Source organism: Saccopteryx bilineata, chromosome 4 (genome assembly GCF_036850765.1).
Source record: "Saccopteryx bilineata isolate mSacBil1 chromosome 4, mSacBil1_pri_phased_curated, whole genome shotgun sequence".
Taxonomy (NCBI): Eukaryota; Metazoa; Chordata; class Mammalia; order Chiroptera; family Emballonuridae; genus Saccopteryx; species Saccopteryx bilineata.
In genome coordinates, this window is record NC_089493.1 from 53,245,857 (window position 1) to 53,269,746 (window position 23,890).

At 43.8% G+C, this 23,890-nt stretch overlaps 1 protein-coding gene across 1 annotated transcript in view; it reads right to left on the reverse strand.

The window, feature by feature from the left end:
• The window catches only part of DIS3L (DIS3 like exosome 3'-5' exoribonuclease), a 49,903-nt gene extending 26,298 nt beyond the window's left edge, over positions 1 to 23,605 (reverse strand). Inside the window, exons 1-6 of the mRNA XM_066273278.1 lie at positions 23,249 to 23,605; positions 21,695 to 21,848; positions 9,850 to 9,978; positions 8,082 to 8,217; positions 2,653 to 2,829; positions 1,246 to 1,324 (exon numbers count right to left, since the gene is read on the reverse strand). Coding sequence (XP_066129375.1) covers positions 1,246 to 1,324; positions 2,653 to 2,829; positions 8,082 to 8,217; positions 9,850 to 9,978; positions 21,695 to 21,848; positions 23,249 to 23,387 — 814 coding nt within the window. The 5' untranslated portion in view covers positions 23,388 to 23,605. The remainder of the gene's footprint in view (positions 1 to 1,245; positions 1,325 to 2,652; positions 2,830 to 8,081; positions 8,218 to 9,849; positions 9,979 to 21,694; positions 21,849 to 23,248) is intronic.
• Between the last annotated feature and the right edge of the window lie 285 nt (positions 23,606 to 23,890).

Sequence of the window (23,890 nt, forward strand, 5' to 3'; positions counted from 1 at the left end):
CTGGGCTTGCCTGGTCAAGGCACGTGTGGGAGTTGATGCTTCCAGCTCCTCCCCTCATCTCTTTCTGTCTCTCCTCTCTCTCTCTCTGTCTCTCCCTCTCCTCTCTAAAATGAATAAATAAAAAATTAAAAAAAAAAAAAAAAAAAAGATAGGTAACAGTCCCCTGCATGAGACCATGGAAGCCTGCACTGGAATTCTGTCACACACTTGTCGGGGCCACATGGCCCAGGAGCGGCCGGCAGGCTGAGTGACTGTAAACACTGCGGAACTGACGGGCGATTCTGAGGGGTGGAGCCTGGGAAAGCCGCTGCTTCTCCTTCTCCTTCCACTCAGGCACACTCCCTCGACTGTCGGGGTTTCTTTCACCTCGTCATTGTAGGACTAGAAAGTACACTCCATCATACAACTTTTTACACATTTATTTCTCATTTTTTACTTTTTTAGTGATTCCAATGAGGCATATAGCAAGCACATTGAGGCAGTTCAGGGCAATGTCTTAAAATCATGGTCAAAGGGCCTTGGTGGCAGTTTGAGCCCCTGCTCGGTAGGTGCTGATCTTGGGCGGGTTACTGTGCTTCTCTGGGATTTAGTGCCTTGTGTATTCTCATGTATAAAAAGTGGGAAAGAGCCTGATCAGGCAGTGGCGCAGTGGATAGAGCGTCAAACTGGGATGCGGAGAACCCAGGTTCAAGATCCCGAGATCGCCAGCTTGAGTGTGGGCTCATCTGGCTTCAGCAAAGCTCACCAGCTTGGAACCTAAGGTCTCTGGCTTGAGCAAGGGGTTACTCAGACTGCTGAAGGCCCACGGTCAAGGCACATATGAGAAATCAATCAATGAACAACTAAGGTGCCACAATGAAAAACTAATGATTGATGCTTCTCATCTTTCTCCATTCCTGTCTGTCTGTCCCTATCTATCCCTCTCTCTGACTGTCTCTGTAAAAAAAAAAAAAAAAAAGGTGGGAAAGAGTAAGGCCTATGTTAAGTGCTTAGAAAAATACCTGATACATAGTAACCACTCAATAAAATATCAGCTAGCATAATTTGTAAAGTTTATGACAATAAAATCAGAAATTATCAACAAAAAGTCAGGGGGAAAAAAACCCCCTCACGATCCCATATACCCAGTGTACAGGGTGATATTTGATGGCATAGATGATGTGACAGTGTCCCCTTTGCTGTCTTCATTGTGTAATATCAGCATAAAAAGGTAGTATGGAGATTTATGTAAGGTGTATACTGAACCTGAATCTTTACTGCTGGCTCCTTGAAGTCGCACAAAAGCTTCTATTTGTGCTCTGTGTTTGTTGACTTTCAGAATTCCCTGAAATCATAATAAATATCAATGTGAAAACTTCTTTCTGGCCTGGTTTACCTCCAAAAGGTACAGTTTTTAAAAACTATATGAAAATGTTTCCATAATATTCTATAAGGTCTGTGATTTCTTGGCTTAGAAATAATATTCATCACCATGGTTTCTTTTCTCTAGAGACCATGCCATCATTTTGAACTACTCTTATCTATACCAATGTTGAAAGTGCCAGGATTTACCTTACCTGAGTGATGAGTGGTCTTTGAAAAACCTTCCTTTTCAAAGTACCCTCCCAGGAACATTGCGAATTTTACTCCCAAGTTGGAGGCATTAGCCCTTCTAGGTGTACTCATTTAAGACACCCATACTTTAGGGAGGGCCTTCAGTACATTATTCTGAAACTTCTGCCTGCATAAAAATGAGTGGCTTTTTAAAATGTAAAATCCGGCCCTGGCCGGTTGGCTCAGCGGTAGAGCATCGGCCCGGTGTGCAGGAGTCCTGGGTTCGATTCCTGGCCAGGGCACACAGTAGAGGCGCCCATCTGCTTCTTCACTCCTCCCCCTCCTTCCTCTCTGTCTCTCTCTTCCCCTCCCGCAGCGAGGCTCTATTGGAGCAAAGATGGCCTGGGCGCTGGGGATGGCTCTGGACGCAACAGAGCGGCGCCCCAGAGGGGCAAAGCATCGCCCCCTGGTGGGCATGCCGGGTGAATCCCGGTTGGGCGCATGCGGGAGTCTGTCTGACTGCCTCCCCGTTTCCAGCTTCGGAAAAATGAAAAAAAAAAAAAAAGTAAAATCCAAGAGAGAACATCTTGATTGTTGTAGTAGACACACAAATCTACACATGTGATAAAACTGCATAGATACATACATGAGTACACGTAAAACTTAAAATCTGAATAACTGTATCTGATTTCTTCTCAAGATCCTGTCAGCATCTGGGTTCTGGGTACTAGGGAGTCATAAAGGGGCCCTTGAAAGGAGTAGAGAAATGGCAAAGGAGTGAAAAAGCCAAATGTGACCAATTTTACAATTTTGCCAAACCTTTAGACTTTGATTAAAAAAAATACATTCTCTTTCTCAGTGTCAGGAGGCATTTACAAGGTTACTCGTGTGATGTTCAACATGTAATTCAAATAAGAACAATATAGAACAGCTCCAACCAGACGGCCATGTCTACAGGAAGAAAGGCTCCCACGGCACCTTAATCATGGCTAGCTCTGGTCTACTCATACCCATCTTGTTTACAGCCTTTGAAATTAGACACCTGTGACAGGAGGCAAGGAAAGAAGAGAAAAAAACACACTGGCTGGTCCTGACGCCCACTATGCACTGCCGTCTCACCTGAATATAGCGTCCAGACTTAATGCCGGCTTCTAACACTTCCAGGGGAAGATGTTCTGGGTACTCCTTCCTGTGGCTCTCCTGGCTCTCCTTCTCTCTTTCCCGCCGAGACTGAAGGATAGACTCACAAAGCTCATGGACGGCTTTTAAATCAGGCCAAAAATTGTCCAGATAATTCTGCATTCAGTGGAGGCAGAGGAGAAACATGGTCAGAAGAGAATAATTCTTCATTACAGTAGTATTATAAAGATCCCAGCCCTGGCTGGATAGCTCGGTTGGTTAGAGCATCGCCCCGAAGCACAGAGGTTACTGGCTTGATTCCTGGTCAGGGCACACACAGGAACAGATTGATGTCCCTATCTCTCTCTCTCTCCCTTCCTCTCTCACTAAAATTAATCAATAAATAAATTGATTAAAAAATAATACAGCTAAAAATGTTTAAATTTAAAAAAATATCCCAAACAGGAACTGCCAGCATGCAATTTTGCAGATGTGTCAAATGAACATTACCTTCCTCAGCCTCATGCTACCAGTCATTTTCTACCATCTCATCAATCCCTGAAGTCTGGCTCAATGAACCCTAGGGAGGCTGTTCCTACCACAGAAAGCTTCCACCTCCCTGATTACTCTGACCTTTCAAATCTGCCCCCCTCCACCCACACATGCACACATGCACATAACACACACAAGAACATATAAAGACCATCTGCCTGTCTTCATCTGTATCTTACTGATGCAGATAAGGACTTACAATGGACGGACAGAAAAAACTCTTACATGTGCATTCTTGTATTTTTTTTTACCCTGAAATGTTTGAACTTTACAAGAAACTTAAGCACATAAATATGGCAAGGAATAATATGTATAAGGAAATGCCTCCCTTCCCCCAATCCACTGGCAATGTTAACTGAGCAGAGAGCAGGTAAAGTCAAATGAGCAAAGTATTCTTTGATGTTAGGCTTTCCCATTTCATAAGCTCCAAGAGGACAGTCTTCTTGACTATTCAGATGTAGTGACACTCCTCGTGTAGGTGACACTTGATGTTGGTATAAGTGTGATGACCTTGTATGAAACAAGAGGTCAGTCTCTGCCAACATTACTGAATATTATTGCACATCTTGGCATAATTCTTTCGGAAAGGCCCAGGACACAACCCCAAGATGGGGGGTATGGTGAGATCTGCTGTGTTACTTCTCCTCTGTGTGTCCAGGGAACACTCACTTCCTCAAATGGTTGACTCTCACAAAATAAAATCAAATTTAGATGTGATTTTAACTCAGGTTGAAGTCTAGGGTAGAGTCTAGCACATTTTCTTTTCTCAGCTTAATCCTCTCTGTTGTTATCTCCAGAATTCCACCCACTAATTTCAGAATCCTGTTTAAACTGCTTCCTTTCTTTCCCTAGTCCTTCCAGAAGTTCTGTCTGTGCTGACATCAGTACCCCAATTCTATGGTCACATCACTTATCAGCACCAAGAATTAGCTTCTGCTCAATTTACAAGAACACAAAGCAACTACTGCACACCACAAGTATGAGCCTCAGAGGCCAAAGGTTTGGTAAAAGCTGGGTTTGATTGTTTCTAAGGAGAACAGGAAATATTTAGGATTAGTAGCAGCTGCTCCTGTGGTACAGCTGGGAATGGTGGAAAACATTAAGAAAATTGTGTGAGGGAGGTCAGGAAAGCCACCAGAAGGTCCAGCCTTGGTAAAAGTTGGCTGCACAGGAATGTGCATGCGTGTGTGTGCATTTACATTTATGTATTTTTATTTTTAAAAAAGATTTTTAAATTTATTTTAGAGAGAAGACAGAGAGAGAGAAAAGCAGGGGGAGGAGTGGGAAGCATGAACACGTATTAGTTGCTTCTTGTATGTGCCTTGACCAGGGCAAGCCTGGGGTTTGAACTAGAGACTCCAGCATCCCAGGTCGATGTTCTAGCCACTTCACCACCCAGGTCAGAACATTTTTATTTATTTATTAAAAAATTTATTTATTTATTCATTTTAGAGAAGAGAGAGAGAGAGAGAGGGAGAGAAGAGGGGAGGAGCAGGAAGCATCAACTCCCATATGTGCCTTGACCAGGCAGGCCCAGCATTTTGAACTGACAACCTCAGCATTCCAGGTCGACACTTTATCCACTGCACCACAGGTCAAATAGAGCATTTTTATTTAACAAATAACTTTGGCAAACAGTACTGTAAATTGTTAAAAGGTGCTTAAAACAAGAATGTGATTAGTATGAAACAAAATGGGCAATTCAGTGAGAAGTAAATACACAGTGGTCTGTTGCAGTGCTAACTGAAAGGCTTGCTTAAATGATGGCTGTTGCATAAGCCACAGCACAACTTCATACGTGCATTAAAAAGGCAAATTTAGCCTGACCAGGTGGTGATGCAGTGGATGGAGCGTCGGACTGGGACATGGAGGACCCAGGTTCAAAACCCCAAAGTTGCCAGCTTGAACGCACTCATCTGGCTTGAGCACAGGGTTGTTGGCTTGCATGTGGGATCATAGACATGACCCCATGGTCACTGGCTTGAGCCCAAAGGTCGCTGGCTTGAGCAAGGGGTCACATGCTCTGCTGTAGCCCCCGGGTCAAGGCACACATGAGAAAGCAATCCGTGAACAACTAAGGTGCTGCAATGAATCAATGCTTCTCATATCTCTCCTTTCCTGTCTGTCTATCCCTCTTTCTGACTCTCCATGTCAAAAAAAAAAAAAAAAAAAAAAGGACAAATTTATAGCTAAAACACCAAAGGAAAAGTACTGATAAAAAAGTCTTACCCCCTGGCCCTGGCCGGTTGGCTCAGCGGTAGAGCGTCGGCCTGGCGTGCGGGGGACCCAGGTTTGATTCCCGGCCAGGGCACATAGGAGAAGCGCCCATTTGCTTCTCCACCACCCCCTCCTTCCTCTCTGTCTCTCTCTTCCCCTCCCGCAGCCAAGGCTCCATTGGAGCAAAGATGGCCCAGGCACTGGGGATGGCTCCTTGGCCTCTGCCCCAGCGCTAGAGTGGCTCTGGTTGCGGCAGAGCGACGCCCCAGAGGGGCAGAGCATCGCCCCCTGGTGGGCAGAGCGTCGCCCCTGGTGGGCGTGCTGGGTGGATCCCGGTTGGGCGCATGCAGGAGTCTGTCTGACTGTCTCTCCCCGTTTCCAGCTTCAGAAAAATACAAAAAAAAAAAAAAAAAAAAAAGTCTTACCCCCTAAATTGCAAATAAATACAGTAAATGATTAGAAGAAGTGATTAAAAAGCACCAGGCTTTAAACTAAATAAAATGAACAAAATAAGATAAATTTATCCAAACGTCCCCAATTCAGCAAATACTATATAAATTAAGGACTTCATGTAAATAATAATAAATCAAGGGCCTGACCAGGCGGTGGCGCAGTGGATAGAGCGTCAGATTGGGATGTGGAGGCCCCAGGTTCAAGACCCCGAGGTCACCAGCTTGGACCCAAGGTCGCTGGCTAGAGCAAGGGGTTACTCGGTCTGCTGAAGGCCCATGGTCAAGGTACATATGAGAAAGCAATCAATGAACAACTAAGGTGTCACAAGGAAAAACTGATGATTGATGCTTCTCACCTCTCTCCGTTCCTGTCTGTCTGTCCTTTTCTATCCCTCTCTCTGTTCTTGTAAAAAAATAATAATAATAAAATTAAAAAACAAATAAATCAAGGGCTTTTGCAGAATATTTTCCAATACTTTTATCCAAGGCCTGAATTTATAAATAGAAGGCATAAACGTTACTAAAATTAACTTCTACTACTGCTTTTATTGCTTTCACTCTTCTCCATCTAACTTCAAGTCCCTATAGAAAATTCTGGGCTTCCTTCTCATCTGAACTTCACAGAATTTCTTTTTTCCTGCTATCATTTACCTCTATGAAGCCCTTGGCCACAGTTTGCTTAGGAAATGCTATACAAAATAAAACTGTACTATACTACTGAACTACAAAGAAAAGTAATTTTCACAAAAAGTAGAAAAATGTAATTTTAGTCAACTGTCCTCTGTAGGAACAAGACATGATGTATTGCAACAGAAAAAGCAAGTGACACTGCCATTAATATCCAGTGCCCCTGGGATTCTCTGGTGTGCCAGAGCACTTTCTATAGCAGGGCCAAGAAAATTCTACTGGCAAATCTTTAGCAATACATGCACCTGGGAACGCTTATAGAATCTACAATTCAAAATTCAACTGGACTTTCTGTAAACTGACAGGGGTAATAGAGGATCTCATTCTAGTTTCTGAATCAAAAAGGTATCAACCATTGGAACTTGACTGACCAACTGGGCAGACAGAAGAGACCAGTAGTCGATCGAGAGATTAATACTCATCCTACTCTCCCTAAAGGCACCTAAGAAATAGGAGAACTGGGTTGCTAAGACAGCCCAAGAAACTGTCACTGATAATGCTGTTCCCCTCTGTGATCTGTACACCGAACTGATCCAACAGCCTTCACATAAACAATGTCACGTCTCACCCCTTCCTTTACTCCTCTCAAGCCCCATGTGCATTCACAAGTGGGAAGAGTGAAGAACTGTGAAAAACAAGACTGGCCTTTAAAACTGTGTTCTGTGGCCTGACCTGTGGTGGCGCAGTGGATAAAGCGTCGACCTGGAAATGCTGAGGTCACCGGTTCGAAGCCCTGGGCTTGCCTGGTCAAGGCACATATGGGAGTTGATGCTTCCAGCTCCTCCCCCCTTCTCTCTCTGTCTCTCCTTTCTCTCTCTCTCTCTCTCTCCCTCCCTCTCCTCTCAAAACTGAATAAAAAAAAATTAAAAAAAAATAAAACTGTGTTCTGTGGATAGTCAGAAAAATAATTTGGAAGGCAGTGAAGCATAATGGTTAGGAGCTTTGAGATCAGAGTGCCCGGGTTTTAATCCCATTTCTACCACTTTCTACCTGTGTGACCTTGGGCAAATTGCTTAGCCTTTCTGTGCTTCAGCTTCCGTCCTCACCAATAAAATGGGGATGATAACTCCTACCTCATAAGGCTGTTGCAGGAATTAAATGAAATAATACACTTAGAACAGTGTGTGGCATAGATATACATTGGCCAATGCTATTATTGCTATTATGTAGAACTGCCTTTTTTGTGGGTCAAAAGCAACAGAATATTGGCAATTTTATAAGATTCAACCTAGCATCATCACCATTACTAATATTGTTATTGCTGTAACTATAAACCTGAGTTTACTGTCAACAGGGGCTTGTTGGGCTAAACTCTTGGATACTGTAGGCCTTATAGTCACAGGTAGTTTGCCCAGATTTGTTAGTCAAGATTAGTCAGCTGGGGAGTAACGAAGACATGGCACTTCTTGAAGTCTTCCTTCACTGTTTATATATATATATACCCTATTCTGTATTGCCAAAGGGACCTAGAGCCCTCTGGGAACTACTTAGGAAATGGACACACACACCGGCTAGAAATACCTTGAAAGAAATCACAAACACGCCTTCTGTTTCACTTCCATACTGCTGAACTGCTTCTTCATCTTCTGTCGCCATAATGATTGGTATCCTATCCTGGCAGTGGTGATAGTACCAAACGGCTGCATTGTATATGCTCCTAGAAAAGCAAAGGGCATGTGAGCCCTCCCAAGGCAGACAAACACAAGCTATTGCTCAGAACTTCGCACCTGCTTTTAATTTGCTAATCTTTGGTTTATATAGAGAATCATTCATTCATTCAACAAATACATCCTGAAAACCCTTTATATATACACACAGTTACACTCTTGAGGAACACAAAGATAATTCAAAAAGTGCTTGAAATCTCTTCTTCCCTGAGACAGCCAACCGCCACCATACCTCTTTTACTCCCTGATATGGCCTAGAAACCTAAGGCTCTGCAATCTGTTAACACTTCTCAGTTGGAGGGCCGAGGGACACAGCACCACAAGGATGACAAGCTATGTGAGGCTTAAAAGATAAAGAAACAAGTGGTTGGCTAGGAGAAAAACTAGGCTGCAAATAGCTAAAGTCTGAGAACCTTCCTGAAAAGAATCTGAATTGAACAACAGAGTCTAGGTCTAAAGACATGCATTCAAGACTGGATGTTTCCAACAAAGTATATAAAGTTGGACAGTCAATTTCTGTGGGCATCTGTTTCCCCTTCTGCTAATTAAGATGCTATATAAGTTTTCTTTAGTTCTCTAAAAGTTAAAAGAAATTCAGACAACATATACTGAGTATCTTACAATGTGAGAGACTGTGTAGTTAGAAGTGTGACCATTCTGAGTACTCGCAAATAACCCAATCTAGAGAAGGCTTTGCTTTTCCCTTTCTGGTATGAGCCCTGTGGGAACCTGGCGAGTATAATTAAGGACTCGGTATGTTTCAATGCTTATTTTGCTTTAGAGAATTTAAATATTTCACGGCTATACAAATAAAGAATTACAAGGAAAAAGATGACTGAAATGTTTTGTATGGATAAGACATTTTACAGTTTAAGGTTCCTTCTGCTGTCTACAGAAGAGAACCTGTGCCCTTGGGCCCACCTTACTTCAGCTGGAGCTGGTAAGCAGCTCCTTTCCCCCTTACGGCCCCAGGGAGTGGAGTTAACACCCCTGGGGAACGATGCTCAGCTACTGGGGGGCACAGAAAGCTAATCGAGGTGACTTCTTAGGCACACTCTACTGGGCTTCTCAGAGGGTCTCAGCAAGACTGAGTCTCAGTTTCCTCCAGCAGTAACACACCCTTTCCTGCTTTCCCTTCTTCTCTCTCTTACTCTCCCTACTTCCTCACTACTTCCTGCTTATGGGAATCACCTCAGAAGTAAACAAGCCCCACCACGTCCTTGCTTCATGCTCTGCTTTTAGGCTCTTCCTAAAACAGTTTTACCAGAATTGACCTACCAGTTTCAGTTTAATAAGACTAGAACTATGCCAGAAAAATTGAGATCTTAGCTTAAAAGTAGGATCCCTCCCCTAAGCATTCAAGTTTTAACTCTGGATCACTGGAACGAAGCTAGCCGTTAAGGGTCTGGGGCAAACTTACTCTGGGTACTCTGCCTCTCTAATCACAATCTCTAAAGTATCTCAGTTATGAATTCAAATGACATATTAAGCATTTCAGCATTAATCACGGTTCCAGAAAATACCTGATTTCAGCATATCAGCTGATCAATTCCCACACAGCCAATGGTAAAGAAACCGCACAGGATGATCCCGTGAACACTCACGACGGTTCAGTGCCATACCTGGTCTGCCACTTTTCCACGGACTCCCCTCTGTCCCGGGGGAGATAGCAGGACTGCTGGAATTCGTTCGCAAAGAGAATGCAATCATGACGCGCATCCTTCAGGAGGTTCCGCAGTTTATTGTACTGTCTGGGACACAGAGGAGAAAAATAAGTCTAACAAAGCAGGGACTCATCCACTGCCAGCTCTTGCTAAGGATAAAAAAATGATGAAGTATTTTAGTGAAAAAGATTATTTAAAACCTGAGAAATATTTATTTAATATTGGCCTTAGGGTACATAGGGACGTTGGGGCTGCTGTTCCTCAATTTTGTCTGCTGGAATGTGCTTGGGCAGGGCCTCCTTAATTAGTTTTGTGGATCAATCCAATCCCTCTACCCTCATTTCCCCTTCCGATACTTCTGGTTGTCTATTATGTAATTATAAGACCTGCCTCGCGGAACCCCCACTTCACAGGCTCCCAGAAGACACAGAGGCAAACAAACTTTAGCACTTTACTTTTGTGCCTCACTTTGGTCTCTAAATGGCATTAGGCGTTAGTGCATGTCACTTTTCGCTGGCAGCCCTAGAAAAAAGCACGTAGGATAACTAAGTTTGAGGATTTGTCTGTAAATTTTATTTATGCAGCCACCTCATTTACATGAACGAGGCTGGCTTTATCTGTCAGAAAACTAACAGAGTTTTAAGGTTTCCCACCAGGAGACCCTTCCAATGTTAGCCAAAGTCACAAATCAAATATGAAGTCTTATATGGGTCAGTTTCTAAGAAGGTGCTTTTCAATGGTCTAGGTGATATGAACTACAGAATATCCAGTTATTTTATAGGAAGTCAATGTTTATTTTTAAATAGACTGATATTAAACCAGATATTAAATTAACATATACCAGTAAATTATCCAAGGTAAATAAATGACTAGCATTTATTTTTTTTAAAATTTTTAAAAATTGATTTGAGAGAGAGCAACATTGTTTCATTGTTTTACTTATTTATGCATTCATTGGTTGCTCCATGTTTGTGCCCTGACCAGGGATTGAACCTGTAACCTTGGTGTGTTGGGATGACGCTCTACCAACTGGGCTACCCGGCCACGGTGGCTGGCATTTAATATAATAAAATTTGTGCCCTCTATTCCCATCACTAGTCTGCCACCATGGACTTTTAATAAATTAGTTTTTTCATTAAAACAAAGGCAGAACTCTCCAAATAAATGTTAACCTCCATTATCTATGTGGTCTCAACACTTCTTTAGAAAACAAGAAAGTGATTTTATTTTCTTAGTAATTCTAAATTTGAGTCATCTTAAAAAAAATCATTAATTTTAGCCCTGGCCAGATAGCTTGGTTGGTCAGAGCATTGTCCAGAAGTGCAGAGGTTGCTGGTTTGATCCCTGGTCAGGGCACACACAGGAGCGATGTTCTTTTCTCGCTCTTTCTCTCCCTTCCTCTCTCTCTCTCAAATCAATAAAATAAACATTAAAAAAAAGAATCACGCCTGACCAGGCGGTGGCGCAGTGGATAGAGCGTCGGACTGGGATGCGGAAGTACCCAGGTTCGAGACTCCGAGGTTGCGCGCGGGCTCATCTGGCTTGAGCAAAGAGCTCGCCAGCTTGGACCCAAGGTCGCTGGCTCCAGCAAGGGGTTACTCGGTCTGCTGAAGGCCCACGGTCAAGGCACATGTGAGAAAGCAATCAATGAACAACTAAGAAGTCGCAACATGCAACGAGAAACTGATGATTGATGCTTCTCATCTCTCTCTGTTCCTGTCTGTCTGTCCCTGTCTATCTCTGCCTCTGTAAAAAAAAAAAAAAAAAAAAAAAAGAATCACTGCCTGACCAGATGGTGGTACAGTGGATAGAGCATCGTACTGGGACGTTGAGGACCTGGGTTTGAAACCCTGAGGTTGCTGGCTTGAGCATGGGCTCATATGGCTTGAGCAAGGCTCACAAGCTTGAGCCCCAGGTTGCTGGTTTGAGCAAGGGGCCACTTGGTCTGCTGTAGCCCCCAAGTCAAGGCCCATTTGAGAAAGCAATCAATGAACAACTAGGGTGCCACAAAAAAAATTGATGCTTCTCATCTCTTTCCCTTCCTGTCTGTCTGTCCCTCTCTCTGTCTCTCTCTGTCTCTCTCTCTCTCTCTCTCACACACACACACACACACAGAATCATCAAGTAATACACCTTATAAAATTTCTTAATAAACAAAGGGATTCATTTTCATCTCTGTGAATGGCAGCTTTTTTTTAGATTTTATTTTATTTATTTTTTATAATTCTTGTTTAGATTTTATTTATTCATTTTTAGAGAGAGGAGGAGAGAGAGAGACAGAAGGGGGGGAGGTGCAGGAAGCATCAACTCCCTTATGTGCCTTGACCAGGCAAGCCCAGAATTTTGAACTGGTGACCTCAGCGTTCCAGATCAACGCTTTATCCACTGCGCCACCACAGGTCAGGTGAATGGCAGCTTTCTTTAACAAAATTCCACTTGTGTAAACAAAAGTTGCCCTACCCCAATTATTAAGTCAATAATTTTCCCACATTCATGCCCCTGGCCGGTTGGCTCAGTGGTAGAGCGTCGGCCTGGTGTGCAGAAGTCCCGGGTTCGATTCCCAGCAAGGGCACACAGGAGAAGCGCCCATTTGCTTCTCCACCCCTCCCCCTCTCCTTCCTCTCTGTCTCTCTCTTCTCCTCCTGCAGCGAGGCTCCATTGGAGCAAAGATGGCCCGGGCGCTGGGGATGGCTCCTTGGCCTCTGCCCCAGGCACTAGAGTGGCTCTGGTCGCAACAAGCGACGCCCTGGAGGGGCAGAGCATCGCCTCCTGGTGGGCAGAGCATCGCCTCCTGGTGGGCAGAGCGTCGCCCCCTGGTGGGTGAGCCGGGTGGATCCCGGTGGGGTGCATGCAGGAGTCTGTCTGACTGTCTCTCCCCGTTTTCAGCTTCAGAATAAAAATAATAATTTTCCCACATTCACAAAGATACACTTAAAATCATTTATAAAACCTCTTAGATTATGCATAAAAGAGTCTACACCACCCTATTAACAGTGATCATTCCTGCAGAATGGTGAGGCAAAGACTTTCCACTTTCGCCTGACCAGGCGGTGGCGCAGCGGATAGAGCGTCAGACTGGTATGCAGAGGACCCAGGTTCGAGACCCCGAGGTCACCAGCTTGAGTGCAGGCTCATCTGGTTTGAGCAAAAGCCCACCAGCTTGAACCCAAGGTCGCTGGCTCCAGCAAGGGGCTTCTTGGTCTGCTGAAGGCTCGCGGTCAAGGCACATATGAGAAAGCAATCAATGAACAACTAAGGTGTTGCAACACGCAATGAAAAACTAATAATTGATGCTTCTCATCTCTCTCCGTTCCTGTCTGTCTGTCCTTGTCTATCCCTCTCTCTGACTCACTCTCTGTCTCTGTAAAAAAAATTAAAAAAAATAAAATAAAAAGACTTTCCACTTTCTCCTTTATATACTTCTGTCATGCATGTTTTTAAAATGAGCATTTACTTGTTAAGCAGTAAGAAATATTTTAGAAAAGGCTTCATAAACACCTGTAATTTATTATTTTAGAGAGAACACTGAAAACATATTGCCCGTTTTTTCCTGATCTTATCCTCCATAGCTTTTGCTCCGTTTACCTACCATCACATTATATGTATCGCTAATGAAGCACCCGAGCTTAGTGCTATTATTGGCTTACAGATTATCTCCCTTTTAAAATTTATTTTATTTTACTTTTTTACAGAGACAGAGAGAGTCAGAGAGAGGGATAGATAGGGACAGACAGACAGGAATGGAGAGAGATGAGAAGCATCAATCATTAGTTTTTCATTGTGACACCTTAGTTGTTCATTGATTGCTTTCTCATATGTGCTTTGATTGTGGGCCTTCAGCAGAACAAGTAACCTCTTGCTCGAGCCAGCGACCTTAGGTCCAAGCTGGTGAGCTTTTTTTTTTTTTTGCTCAAGCCAGATGAGCCCATGCTCAAGCTGGCGACCTTGGGGACTTGAACCTGGGTCCTCCGCATCCCAGTCCGATGCTCTATCCACTTCACCACCGCCTGGTCAGGCCAGATTATCTCCCTTAATAGACATCATTCATCCAGCAAATTTTGCCACACTGCTTCTCTGTGCTAGGTATTTTGCTCCACTGAATGCCCTCAGGGGACATAGTCCAGACAGCCCATTGCTGCCCTCTGTCTGCAGCCATCCTGCTCATAGTGAACACAACAGAACCACCCATTCTTTAAAAAAAAAAAAAATCAAAACCAGAACTACCACTAACCCAGCAATCCCACACCTGGGTACAAACCCCAAAGAATTGAAAGCAGGGTCTTGAAAAAATATTAGTAGACTCCTATTCGGAGCAGCACTATTCACAATAGCCAAAACGTGGAAGGAACCTAAGTGTCCAGTGACAGATAAATGGAAAAACAAAAGGTGGTATATATGTACAGTGGTATATCATTCAGCCTTAAAAAGGAAGTTCTGATACATGTTATAATGTGGTTGAAGCTTCAAGCTTTAAGATACGATGCTGAGTGAAATAAGCTGGTCACAAAAGGGCTGTATGGTTATACTTATACTAGAAAGCCCGGCGGTCATACGAAATGACCGCTGTTCTAGATATTATAAATTGTAATTAAAATGATTTGTGCAAAGGTGTCTGCTAATTCAAACTGAATTACCCAGGGAGGGCGGCGAGGACGCCCCTTTGCTTAGTGCCCCACGGGGTTTCCCCCTTCTACTTGCTTAATTGCTTAAAGTAGAGTGCAATGAAGGAAACCACTGGCGGTACATTTCTTTTTTTGTGTGTGTATTTTTCCGAAGCTGTAAACGGGGAGAGACAGTCAGACAGACTCCCGCATGCGCCCAACCGGGATCCACCCGGCACACCCACCAGGGGCGATGCTCTGCCCCTCTGGGGTGTCGCTCTGTCGCGACCAGAGCCACTCCAGCGCCTGGGGCAGAGGCCAAGGAGCCATCCCCAGCGCCCGGGCCATTTCTGCTCCAATGGAGCCTTGGCTGCGGGAGGGGAAGAGAGAGACAGAGAGGAAGGAGAGGGGAAGGGGTGGAGAAGCAGATGGGCGCTTCTCCTGTGTGCCCTGGCCGGGAATCGAACCCGGGACTTCCGCAGGCCAGGGCGACGCTCTACCACTGAGCCAACCGGCCAGGGCCTGGCGGTACATTTCTTAAGAGCCACCGCTAGCTCAATAAATAAAGGTGATTTAAATAATAAAATGTTAATTCACATGTCAAAGATCTCTTTGTACACAACATTTCTTGTGTAGATCTTTCCATCATTTTTAAGCTCGCCTTGCAGAGGACCAATTATTTTTAATTTTACGTCCATTCTTTCACAAACTCTTGAACAGGCAACATAAAGTTGACCGTGTCCAAATGCAGGCTCAGGTAAAAAAATGCCAACACGCTTAAGCGTTTGGCCCTGAGACTTATTGATGGTCATAGCAAAGGCAAGTTTTACAGGAAATTGTCTACGTCTCAATTGAAAGACACATTTGCTCTGCAACTGAAGCAAGCCTTGTCTTTCTCTGCTCAGTGGTTTCTTTTTGTCGAGAAAGCCGTTTTTGTGCAGCTTTAGCTCCTTTTCTCTCCTCTTCAGTGCTGTATTTTCTAGGAGGCATTCTTAAAAGAAATTACGTTAAGACATAGTTTTTATGTAAAACAGATGATTGCCAATGCAAACAAATGTTCACCTTCCCCCTGACCCGCTCAATTTGCGTTCAGTTGTGGCAACTTCACCCCATTGGCTAGTACAGTTACGGCGACAAACAGACACTTAAGCCGCATATAATAAAGATGAGTATGAGTTTCCTTGAGTAGTCAAATATAGAGAGGCAAGAAGTAGAATGGTGGTTGTCAGGGGATGGGGAAGGGGAAGGGGAAGGGGAAGGGAGAAGTAGAAAGTTAATATTTAATGTGGGTAGTTTCAGTTTGGGAAGATGAAATAAGTTCTGGGGATTGGTTATAGAACAATGTGATTGAACTCAATGTCATTGAACAGTGCACTGTAAAACGGTAATACATAGCATGAATGCTATGTATATTTTACCACAATTGTTAAAAATAGCTATGCTAATTGGTAAAACAATAAAACAAAGAACAGAACCACCCATACATTATATGGTCTCTGTGATTGGCTTCTTTCACTTAGCATAATGCTTTCAAGGTCATCTATGTTGTAGCATGTATCAGTACTGTATCCCTTTTTATGGCTGAGTAATACTTCCTTGACTAGATAAACCACATTTTGTGAAACCATTCAGCAGCTGATAGACACTGGGTTGTTTCCATTTTTTAACTATGATAAATGTGTAGAACTGCTATGAACATTCATGTACAAGTTTTTGTGTGGACATGTTTTCAACTTTACTGGTCACATACTTAGGAAGTTCTGTACATTTTACCTGCTAAATAGCTATTGGAAATGTCTATTTCTCTCCATCACTAAGCCACCAACATCTCTCATCTGAACTAAAGCAATAGCCTCCTGTCTTTTCTCTGTGCCTTTTCTCCACTGGCCCAGTAATCTTTTCAAAACAGCAACCTGATCATGTCATTCCACTCTGCTTAACTCTTCAGAGACATCCCTGAGGCACATGAGACCTACCATCCAATCCGGGGCCTTCTTTCAGTTCCCTGAGCAGCACTCAATTCCCTATGACCTCGCACAGCTGTTTCCTCACCGGGAAAGTGTTTTTCCTTTCTCAAGATCTCATTCTGGGATGATACTCTATCCACTGAACCACATAGCCAGGACTTCCTTTCTTTATATACCTAACTTATCCCTTAGAGCAGTGTTTTTCAACCAGTGTGCCGCGAGACATGGTCAGGTGTGCCGTGGGGAAATTAAACATGGGTCCTCAAACTACAGCCCATGGAGGCTATTTATCCAGCCCGCCACCAGCTGCCTCCATCTGAACATAAACATTCCCCTCACAATCCCTCCAGCTATCAGCGACAGGAAGAGTGGAGGCACAGGGAACGCTCACTGACCAATCACCTTCTAGGATTCATCCCGACCACTAGCGATGAACCAATAGTAGGCCGCCTCTCATCCACACCCAGGAAGGTCCCCGATCGGGCTGCCGTGCACTTGTCACTGTGTGGCTGCAGCGAGTAGTTGAAGCTGCTACTCCTCCCCATGGTCCTGATTTCTAATCCTGGTCAGGACTGGAAGTAAATGTTGCCACCACTAGATGAAGCCTCAGCCTCAGCTGGTTATGTCTATCCTGATGGTGTATATAGATATTTGACCTTTTTCTTTTTAAAAGAGGCCCCCGCAGAGGGTGATATACAATGCATCACAGTGTTATCTAACTTTAAAGCTAAAGTTTGCTGATCTTCCTTTGGACAGTTTTTGGTTATCTGTTGCCAAGGAGTTCCCCATTCTGGCCAACAAAGCTATTTTGACATTGCTCCCGTTTTCAACCACATATCTATGTGAGCTGAGTTTCTCAAGCTTGACTGCGATAAAAACTAAAAACAGAGAGAGACTGAGAACTGTTGAGGAAGAGCTTCATGTGTGTCTTTCTACCATTCCTGCCAGGATATCCCTTTTGTGTTCATCGAAACAGGCCCAGGTTTCACACTAAGTGAGCATAAATACATTTAGAAACTATATTATTAACTATATGTATAATATGTACTGTTAGAGTGTCATTTTGTGTTGTTTTGGTAGGTGGTGTGCCCAGGATTTTGTAAATGTAAAAAATGTGCTGCGGCTCAAAAAAGGTTGAAAATCACTGCCTTAGAGCTCAGCAGAGGCATCGCTCTCAGGAAAGCCTTCCTGTCTTCCTGCCTAGCTGGCTCTCTGGGAGCCTGTACCTGTGCTTTAGTGCATGTGTCACAGCTGCAGTTCTTCATGTGTTTGTGTTATTGCTTCATTACTGCCCATTTCCCCCCAAGACCACGTCCATTTTGTTCACTACTGTATTCTCAGTGCTAGCACAGTTTCTGGAACATACAGTCTCTCAACAAGTATTTGTTAAATAATAATAAAAAAAAACACTTGGGGGCTGGAGGAGAGGGTAAAAGTTAGATAAACGGTGATATAAGGAGACTTGACTTGGGCAGTGAACACACAAAACAATATACAGGTGGTGAATTATAGAATTGTACACTTAAAACCTATATAATTTCATTTTTTTCTTTTTAGTGAGCGAGAGAGAGAGAGACAGACAGGAAGGGAAAGAGATAAGCATCAATCATAAGTGTGGCACTTTAGTTGTTCATTGATTGCTTTTTCATATGTGCCTTGACTGGGGGTTCCAGCTGAGCCAGTGACCCCTTGCTCAAGACAAGGACCCCAGAATCTTGAATCTGGGTCCTCAGCTCCATCCACTGCATCACCACGTGGTCAGGCTTTTTTCCTTTTATTGAATTGACAAATGTCACCCCAGAATGCATTAAAAACACCCAAATAGCCCTGGCCACATAGCTCAGTTGGTTGGAGCATCATCCCGGAGCACGGAGGTTGCCGGTTCGATTTCAGGTCAGGGCATATACAGGAGCAGCTCAATGTTCCTGTCTCTCTCTCTGCCCCTGCCTTTCTCAAATAAATGAATAAAAAATAAATAAATAAATAAATAAAAACACCCAAATAAATGAATAAATGTGGTCAACAAGATAGCCTTACAGAGTTATCAAGAGACCCCTCATTAAATAAGCATTTGAAGATTATGAAATGGCAGAATGTGGGATTATCCTGAACAATTAAAACCTTAATTTTTTCGTAGTCTGTACAATGTACTTATGAAAAGAGGCCATTTTCTGCATTAATATTATTGAAATAAAAAGTCATATTGAGGCCCAGGCCGGTTGGCTCAGTGGTAGAGCATCGGCCTGGCATGCAGGAGTCCCGGGTTCGATCCCTGGCCAGGGCACACAGGAGAAGCGCCCATCTGCTTCTCCACCCCTCCCCCTCTCCTTCCTCTCTGTCTCTCTCTTCCCCTCCCGCAACCAAGGCTCCATTGGAGCAAAGTGGGCCTGGGTGCTGAGGATGGCTCTGCGGCCTCTGCCTCAGGCACTAGAATGGCTCTGGTTGCAACAGAGCCACGCCCCAGATGGGCAGAGCATCGCCCCCTGGTGGGCGTGCCGGGTGGGTCCTGGTTGGGTGCATGCGGGAGTCTGTCTGACTGCCTCCCCGTTTCCAACTTTAGAAAAATACAAAAAAAAAAAAATCATATTGACATAAATCATACTAACCACAGAAGCAGATTAGAGCTATGTCTTTCTATTGTTAAACCCAACTTTGGTCATTTCACTTCAGTAAAACAATGTCATCTGTCATATTAAATTAATGTCTATTTGCATTTTTCTGATTTTGTAGTTTTATTTAATTTGAAGGTCCGATTTGGTTTTAGTGTTGTATTAAGTACTTAAGCATGAGGACTTATACTTAGATTTATGTTTAAACATATTTGAGTAATAATACAATAAAATAATTTAAATTAGCCTAACCGGCGGTGGAGCAGTGGATAAAGCGTCAGACTGGGATGCTGAAGACCCAGGTTTGAGACCTCGAGGTCTCCAGCTTGAGTGCGGGCTCAACTGGTTTGAGCAAAGCTCACCAGCTTGGACCCAAGGTCGCTGGCTCGAGTAAGGGGTTACTTGGTCTGCTGAAGGCCCACAGTCAAGGCACATATGAGAAAGCAATCAATGAACAACTAAGGTGTCGCAACAAAAAACTGATGATTGATGCTTCTCATCTCTCTCCGTTCCTGTCTGTCTGTCCCTATCTATCCCTCTCTCTGACTCTCTCCCTGTCTCTGTAAAAAAAAAAAAAAGAATTCAGAAAGGGGGTCAAAAGAAGAAAGCAAGAAATCCTTAAACCAGACATTAGACTACAGCAGGTATTTTTAACTGATCTAGTTTTCCTAAGCAATAATGTTCCTAAAAGCATATCAAACAGAATGAATTATTTACTAGCATCTCAAAAATCTTCAAGGAAGAACTGAAAAACAAAATGTTTACCAACATTAAATGAAGCAAAATAGCGTAGAACTTTTGCTAGGCCACAGTTGGTTAAATGTGAAAAGTCAAATATCTTACACTTAACACTTATGAATACTAAATTAATAAAGCAAACTCCTGGATGCTATATATTCTGCAGTTATTATCAATTCTAAAGTTATCTTTCAATAAATGACACTTTCTAGGGCTTAGGTCATTTTGGTTATTTAGTTCTTTCAACTTGAATATACTAGCTGGTTGCTTAACAGATAAACAAAGCACCAAGTCCTAAACTTGCTGATTCTTCTCCTGCCTCTTTTTCCTCTTCATCAAACATGTTCATTATCCCTCCTTTATTTAAGACCAGTCTCAAACCTATTTCCTTCAGAGGACTTTGTGGCCTAATCCCCATATCCCATATTTACTTCTGCACTTTGTATAGTCCACATTAAACTATCCCACATGTGTCTAAGGTATGTTGTAATTACCTTCCTGATTCTTGCATTTAACCCCAACAAGACAACTGGTCTGTTAAGAAAGAGACTAAGACTTTGTACTATTCCAGATGACCTGAAACTAGGGGCTCAAAAAGTGCTTACCAAATGGGAAAACCAGAGTGTTATCATATGGGCTTATTTCATAACTCCTCATCTTTTGTTTTTACATTCAGTATATTCAGAGACAAGGTAAAGCAATGGAAAACCAATAGTTTTTCATCACATTAACTACTTTTGAAATGTTCAAGAGGAAAGACATTTAAATCCCAATTCTTTGGTTTTGAATGTCCCAGCAATTGGTTTTTAAAACAATCCTTAATATTAAAAATATGTTAGAAAACAGAAGTTGAAAAGGCTCTGCAATGTGTTAGCAATCTGAATGATAACAACAAATTGATTTTAGTAGCAGAAATTGAAATACGACACCTGGAGCAGCATTTAAACCTGAATGTGTATAAACATCTATATCTTTCTGTCTGAACAAAATCAACTTCAAGCTCATTTAAAAATGTTCTATCTGAAAAACCTGCACAATCTAGTTAACGCATATTTTTTGAACTGAGCATATAATAAGGACAACTTATCATTTTCATATACAAATAAACACACTTCATCTTTCACTACCAAGGTCTGAAGAAACTACAACATTTAAAAAAGAATAAATGCATCGTTTCTGCTTTTTAAATGACTTGGGGTGTTAAGAGTTTGGATATATAATTTTAATACTGTATGCTGTTTTCATACTGCATGAGTCTTCAAATTCAAACCATAAATCTTTTCTCAATGTTAAATGAAACAAAACCAATTTTTAGAGTATTTGTTTAAAAGGTACAAGGTAAGCATTTTAGACTGATTTCAATCAAAAGTCCTATGTTTAGCAAATAGAATTACTATGGTTGGTACTTATACTAATAACCTAAAAATAAAACAAGTTGTTTCTGATTTCATTGAATAAATCATTACAAATATAATTTGTATTCACAATAAAGAGTCTAAAATATAAAAATAAGGTATTTTTTCCCAAAGAAGAAAAAAAAAATAAGCTTCTGAAACAATATATCTATAAATAAGAAGATTAAATAGTGTGCATCAATAACAAGAAATAAGCAATAACTGGTATAAAATGCAAGGCAAAAGCCAAGAATCTTAAATACCCACATACTGGGGACACTGCAACTTATTGATCTACAGTCAAATCTTTGGGACAGATGTTGAAGCAGAAATATAAAATTATGTTACTGCATTCCTACCAGCAAAGAGAATACTAAATTAGTTCAAAAAATACTTTCTGACAAAAGAATAAATACCTCACCTCCCCTACAACAAAGGATCTTTTCTAAAAGGAGAAAAATCAACACCAGAAATAAATAATGCAAAACAGATACCTTCGGCCTCTTTGATGCTGCACAGCTTGACAAGCTGTTTGCATGAAAATAATTCCCTTCAACTCAGGAAACTCAAGGATCTCGAGGTAATCTTGAACAACTTTCCAATCAGGGATCATGTAATGAGTCACATCACCAGACAAGAGTTTCCCATCTGAAGCATAATTCAAAATGTAAGAGAATTCAGTTACTGAGTGAATAAATATCTATATATGATTTTTTAAAAATGTAAGAGATTAGACAACACTTGCAAACTTGGTTTATTATTTCAATGTCATGGTGCCTTCCTGTGCAAAATAACTTTCAACCTTAGTCGTGAAGTTTTTAAATGACAAGACGAATGTATTTTGGTAGAGGCCTAAAGTTCAGGTAAATTCAACACCTTCAATTTTCTGAAGCTGTGATAAATAAAAGTTCAGTGTGCTTTATGGTATTGCCAGTGGAGAAGATGACTGACTTTAAAACAAGCACATCTTCAGCACAACCTGAATATTTCTGTGTTAACTCGTGAGAACCTCACATTCAAATGAGGCACTTTAAAAATATACATTTTAGATACTTGTTTCTGCCCAGCAATTTCAAGTCGGTTCTGTTGTAAGTTCGTTAACATATGCAGAAGTCTCCAAGGGCCAGAAAAGATGCTCAGCTCAAGGAAGGGCAGTGGCAGAATTTCCACCCAGGCTAAGTCAGTGAGCTAGCTGGTTAGCCAAGCGGTAAGTGACATGCTCACTCTAACCATCAATCCTTAATGAAGTTGAGCTTCCAAATATTCGCTGAAAAGGCCCAGCATACCCATCTCCCACCAGAGGGAAGCGAACCAGTAACCTGCAGCCTAGAAACCAAGTGCAGGAAGGCATAGTAGTAGTGCACAAGCCGTCCCAAACCCAACTTCCCCCATGACCTTCCTATACAACGAAGGTCCAGATAATTCACAAACCACCCTACGACGAAGAGGGCTTTCCTGGATAGATGCCTGAGGCAACGGGGCTGGCAGATCAGGTAATTTGTAGGGAGCAAAGCAACGTAAAGGAACTGCAGGTCTCCGCGCTTCAGTCACTGAAGAGCCAACAGCTCAGGGCTTCCCCGTTTCACCACCTGCGACCCTGAGGGGCAGGAAGGGGCAGGTTCCTGTGCTCAGCCACCGGGAAAGCCCAAATCACTGGGCTTCTGGGCCGTGCAGCAACAGTCTCTGCGTTCTTCCATTTCGTGGGCGCAGCAGTCGGGAGTCCTATGCGGAAAGCCAGCAGCGACAGCCGCCGTCTCTGCGGCTCTGGGGCCGCCGCCTCTCGCTGCCGACTCGCAGACGGAACGGAGGTGAAGCCGAGGCGGTGCGAGGCCGGGTGGGCGGCGGTGGACTCCGCACGTCCGCGGCCGCGTCCTTCCGCTCAAGGGACGCACGACTCCCGCCTGGCCGCCCCTGCTCCCTCCCAGCCTGGGCTGCCCTCGCTCCCGCCCCGGCTGCCCTCGCTCCCGCCCGGCCCGGGCCCCCCAAGCTCCTGGCCTCGGTTCTCCTCGCTCGCGCCCCGGCGCCGTCGCTCCCGCCCGGGCCCTGACCGTTGCGGCAGGTGGCGGGTTGCGGGCACAGCGGGCTGTTGCAGGGCACGCTGGGCCGCAGGTAATGCTCCCGCACGATGCGCAGCGTCCGGCCCTGGAAGGTCCTCAGCAGCAGCACCTTCTCCCGCTTCTGCAGCATGGTGGCGGCGCTCGGCGGGGCAGAGCTCTGTGGCCCGCGGGGCCGCCCCGAGCGAACGGCCGGGAAGCGGCGGGCGCGGGGCGGAACAGACGGAGGCAAGGCCGCGGCTTCGGGCCCGCCCCCTCGGCCGGGAGGGCCTGGCCCTCGCGGGCTCCCTGGCCGGCCCGGCCCTCCCGGCCGCGGCCGGAACGGCTCTCGCCCCGGGGTTGAAGGCTGGAGGTGGCCCGCAGGAGGGGTGCGCCTGCCCTGCCCCGGGGGCTTCCCCACCCGCCTCCGTTTCTCCCCTCCCCTCAATTGCCTGGGGGCGGCGAGATGGAGGAGGAGGTAAAAGACTTGTATGGAAGCTAGAGCTTCAAGTCTTGTGATGAAAGATTTGGTGCAACTAAAAAGAATTGTTATACTTTGTTTCTACCCCCCCCCCCGGGTCTATATAGCAATGGGGCAATGGGGCAGCCGTATTAATATGGGTAATTGTTAGTGTTTTCTGTTCGTTTTTCTTGCCG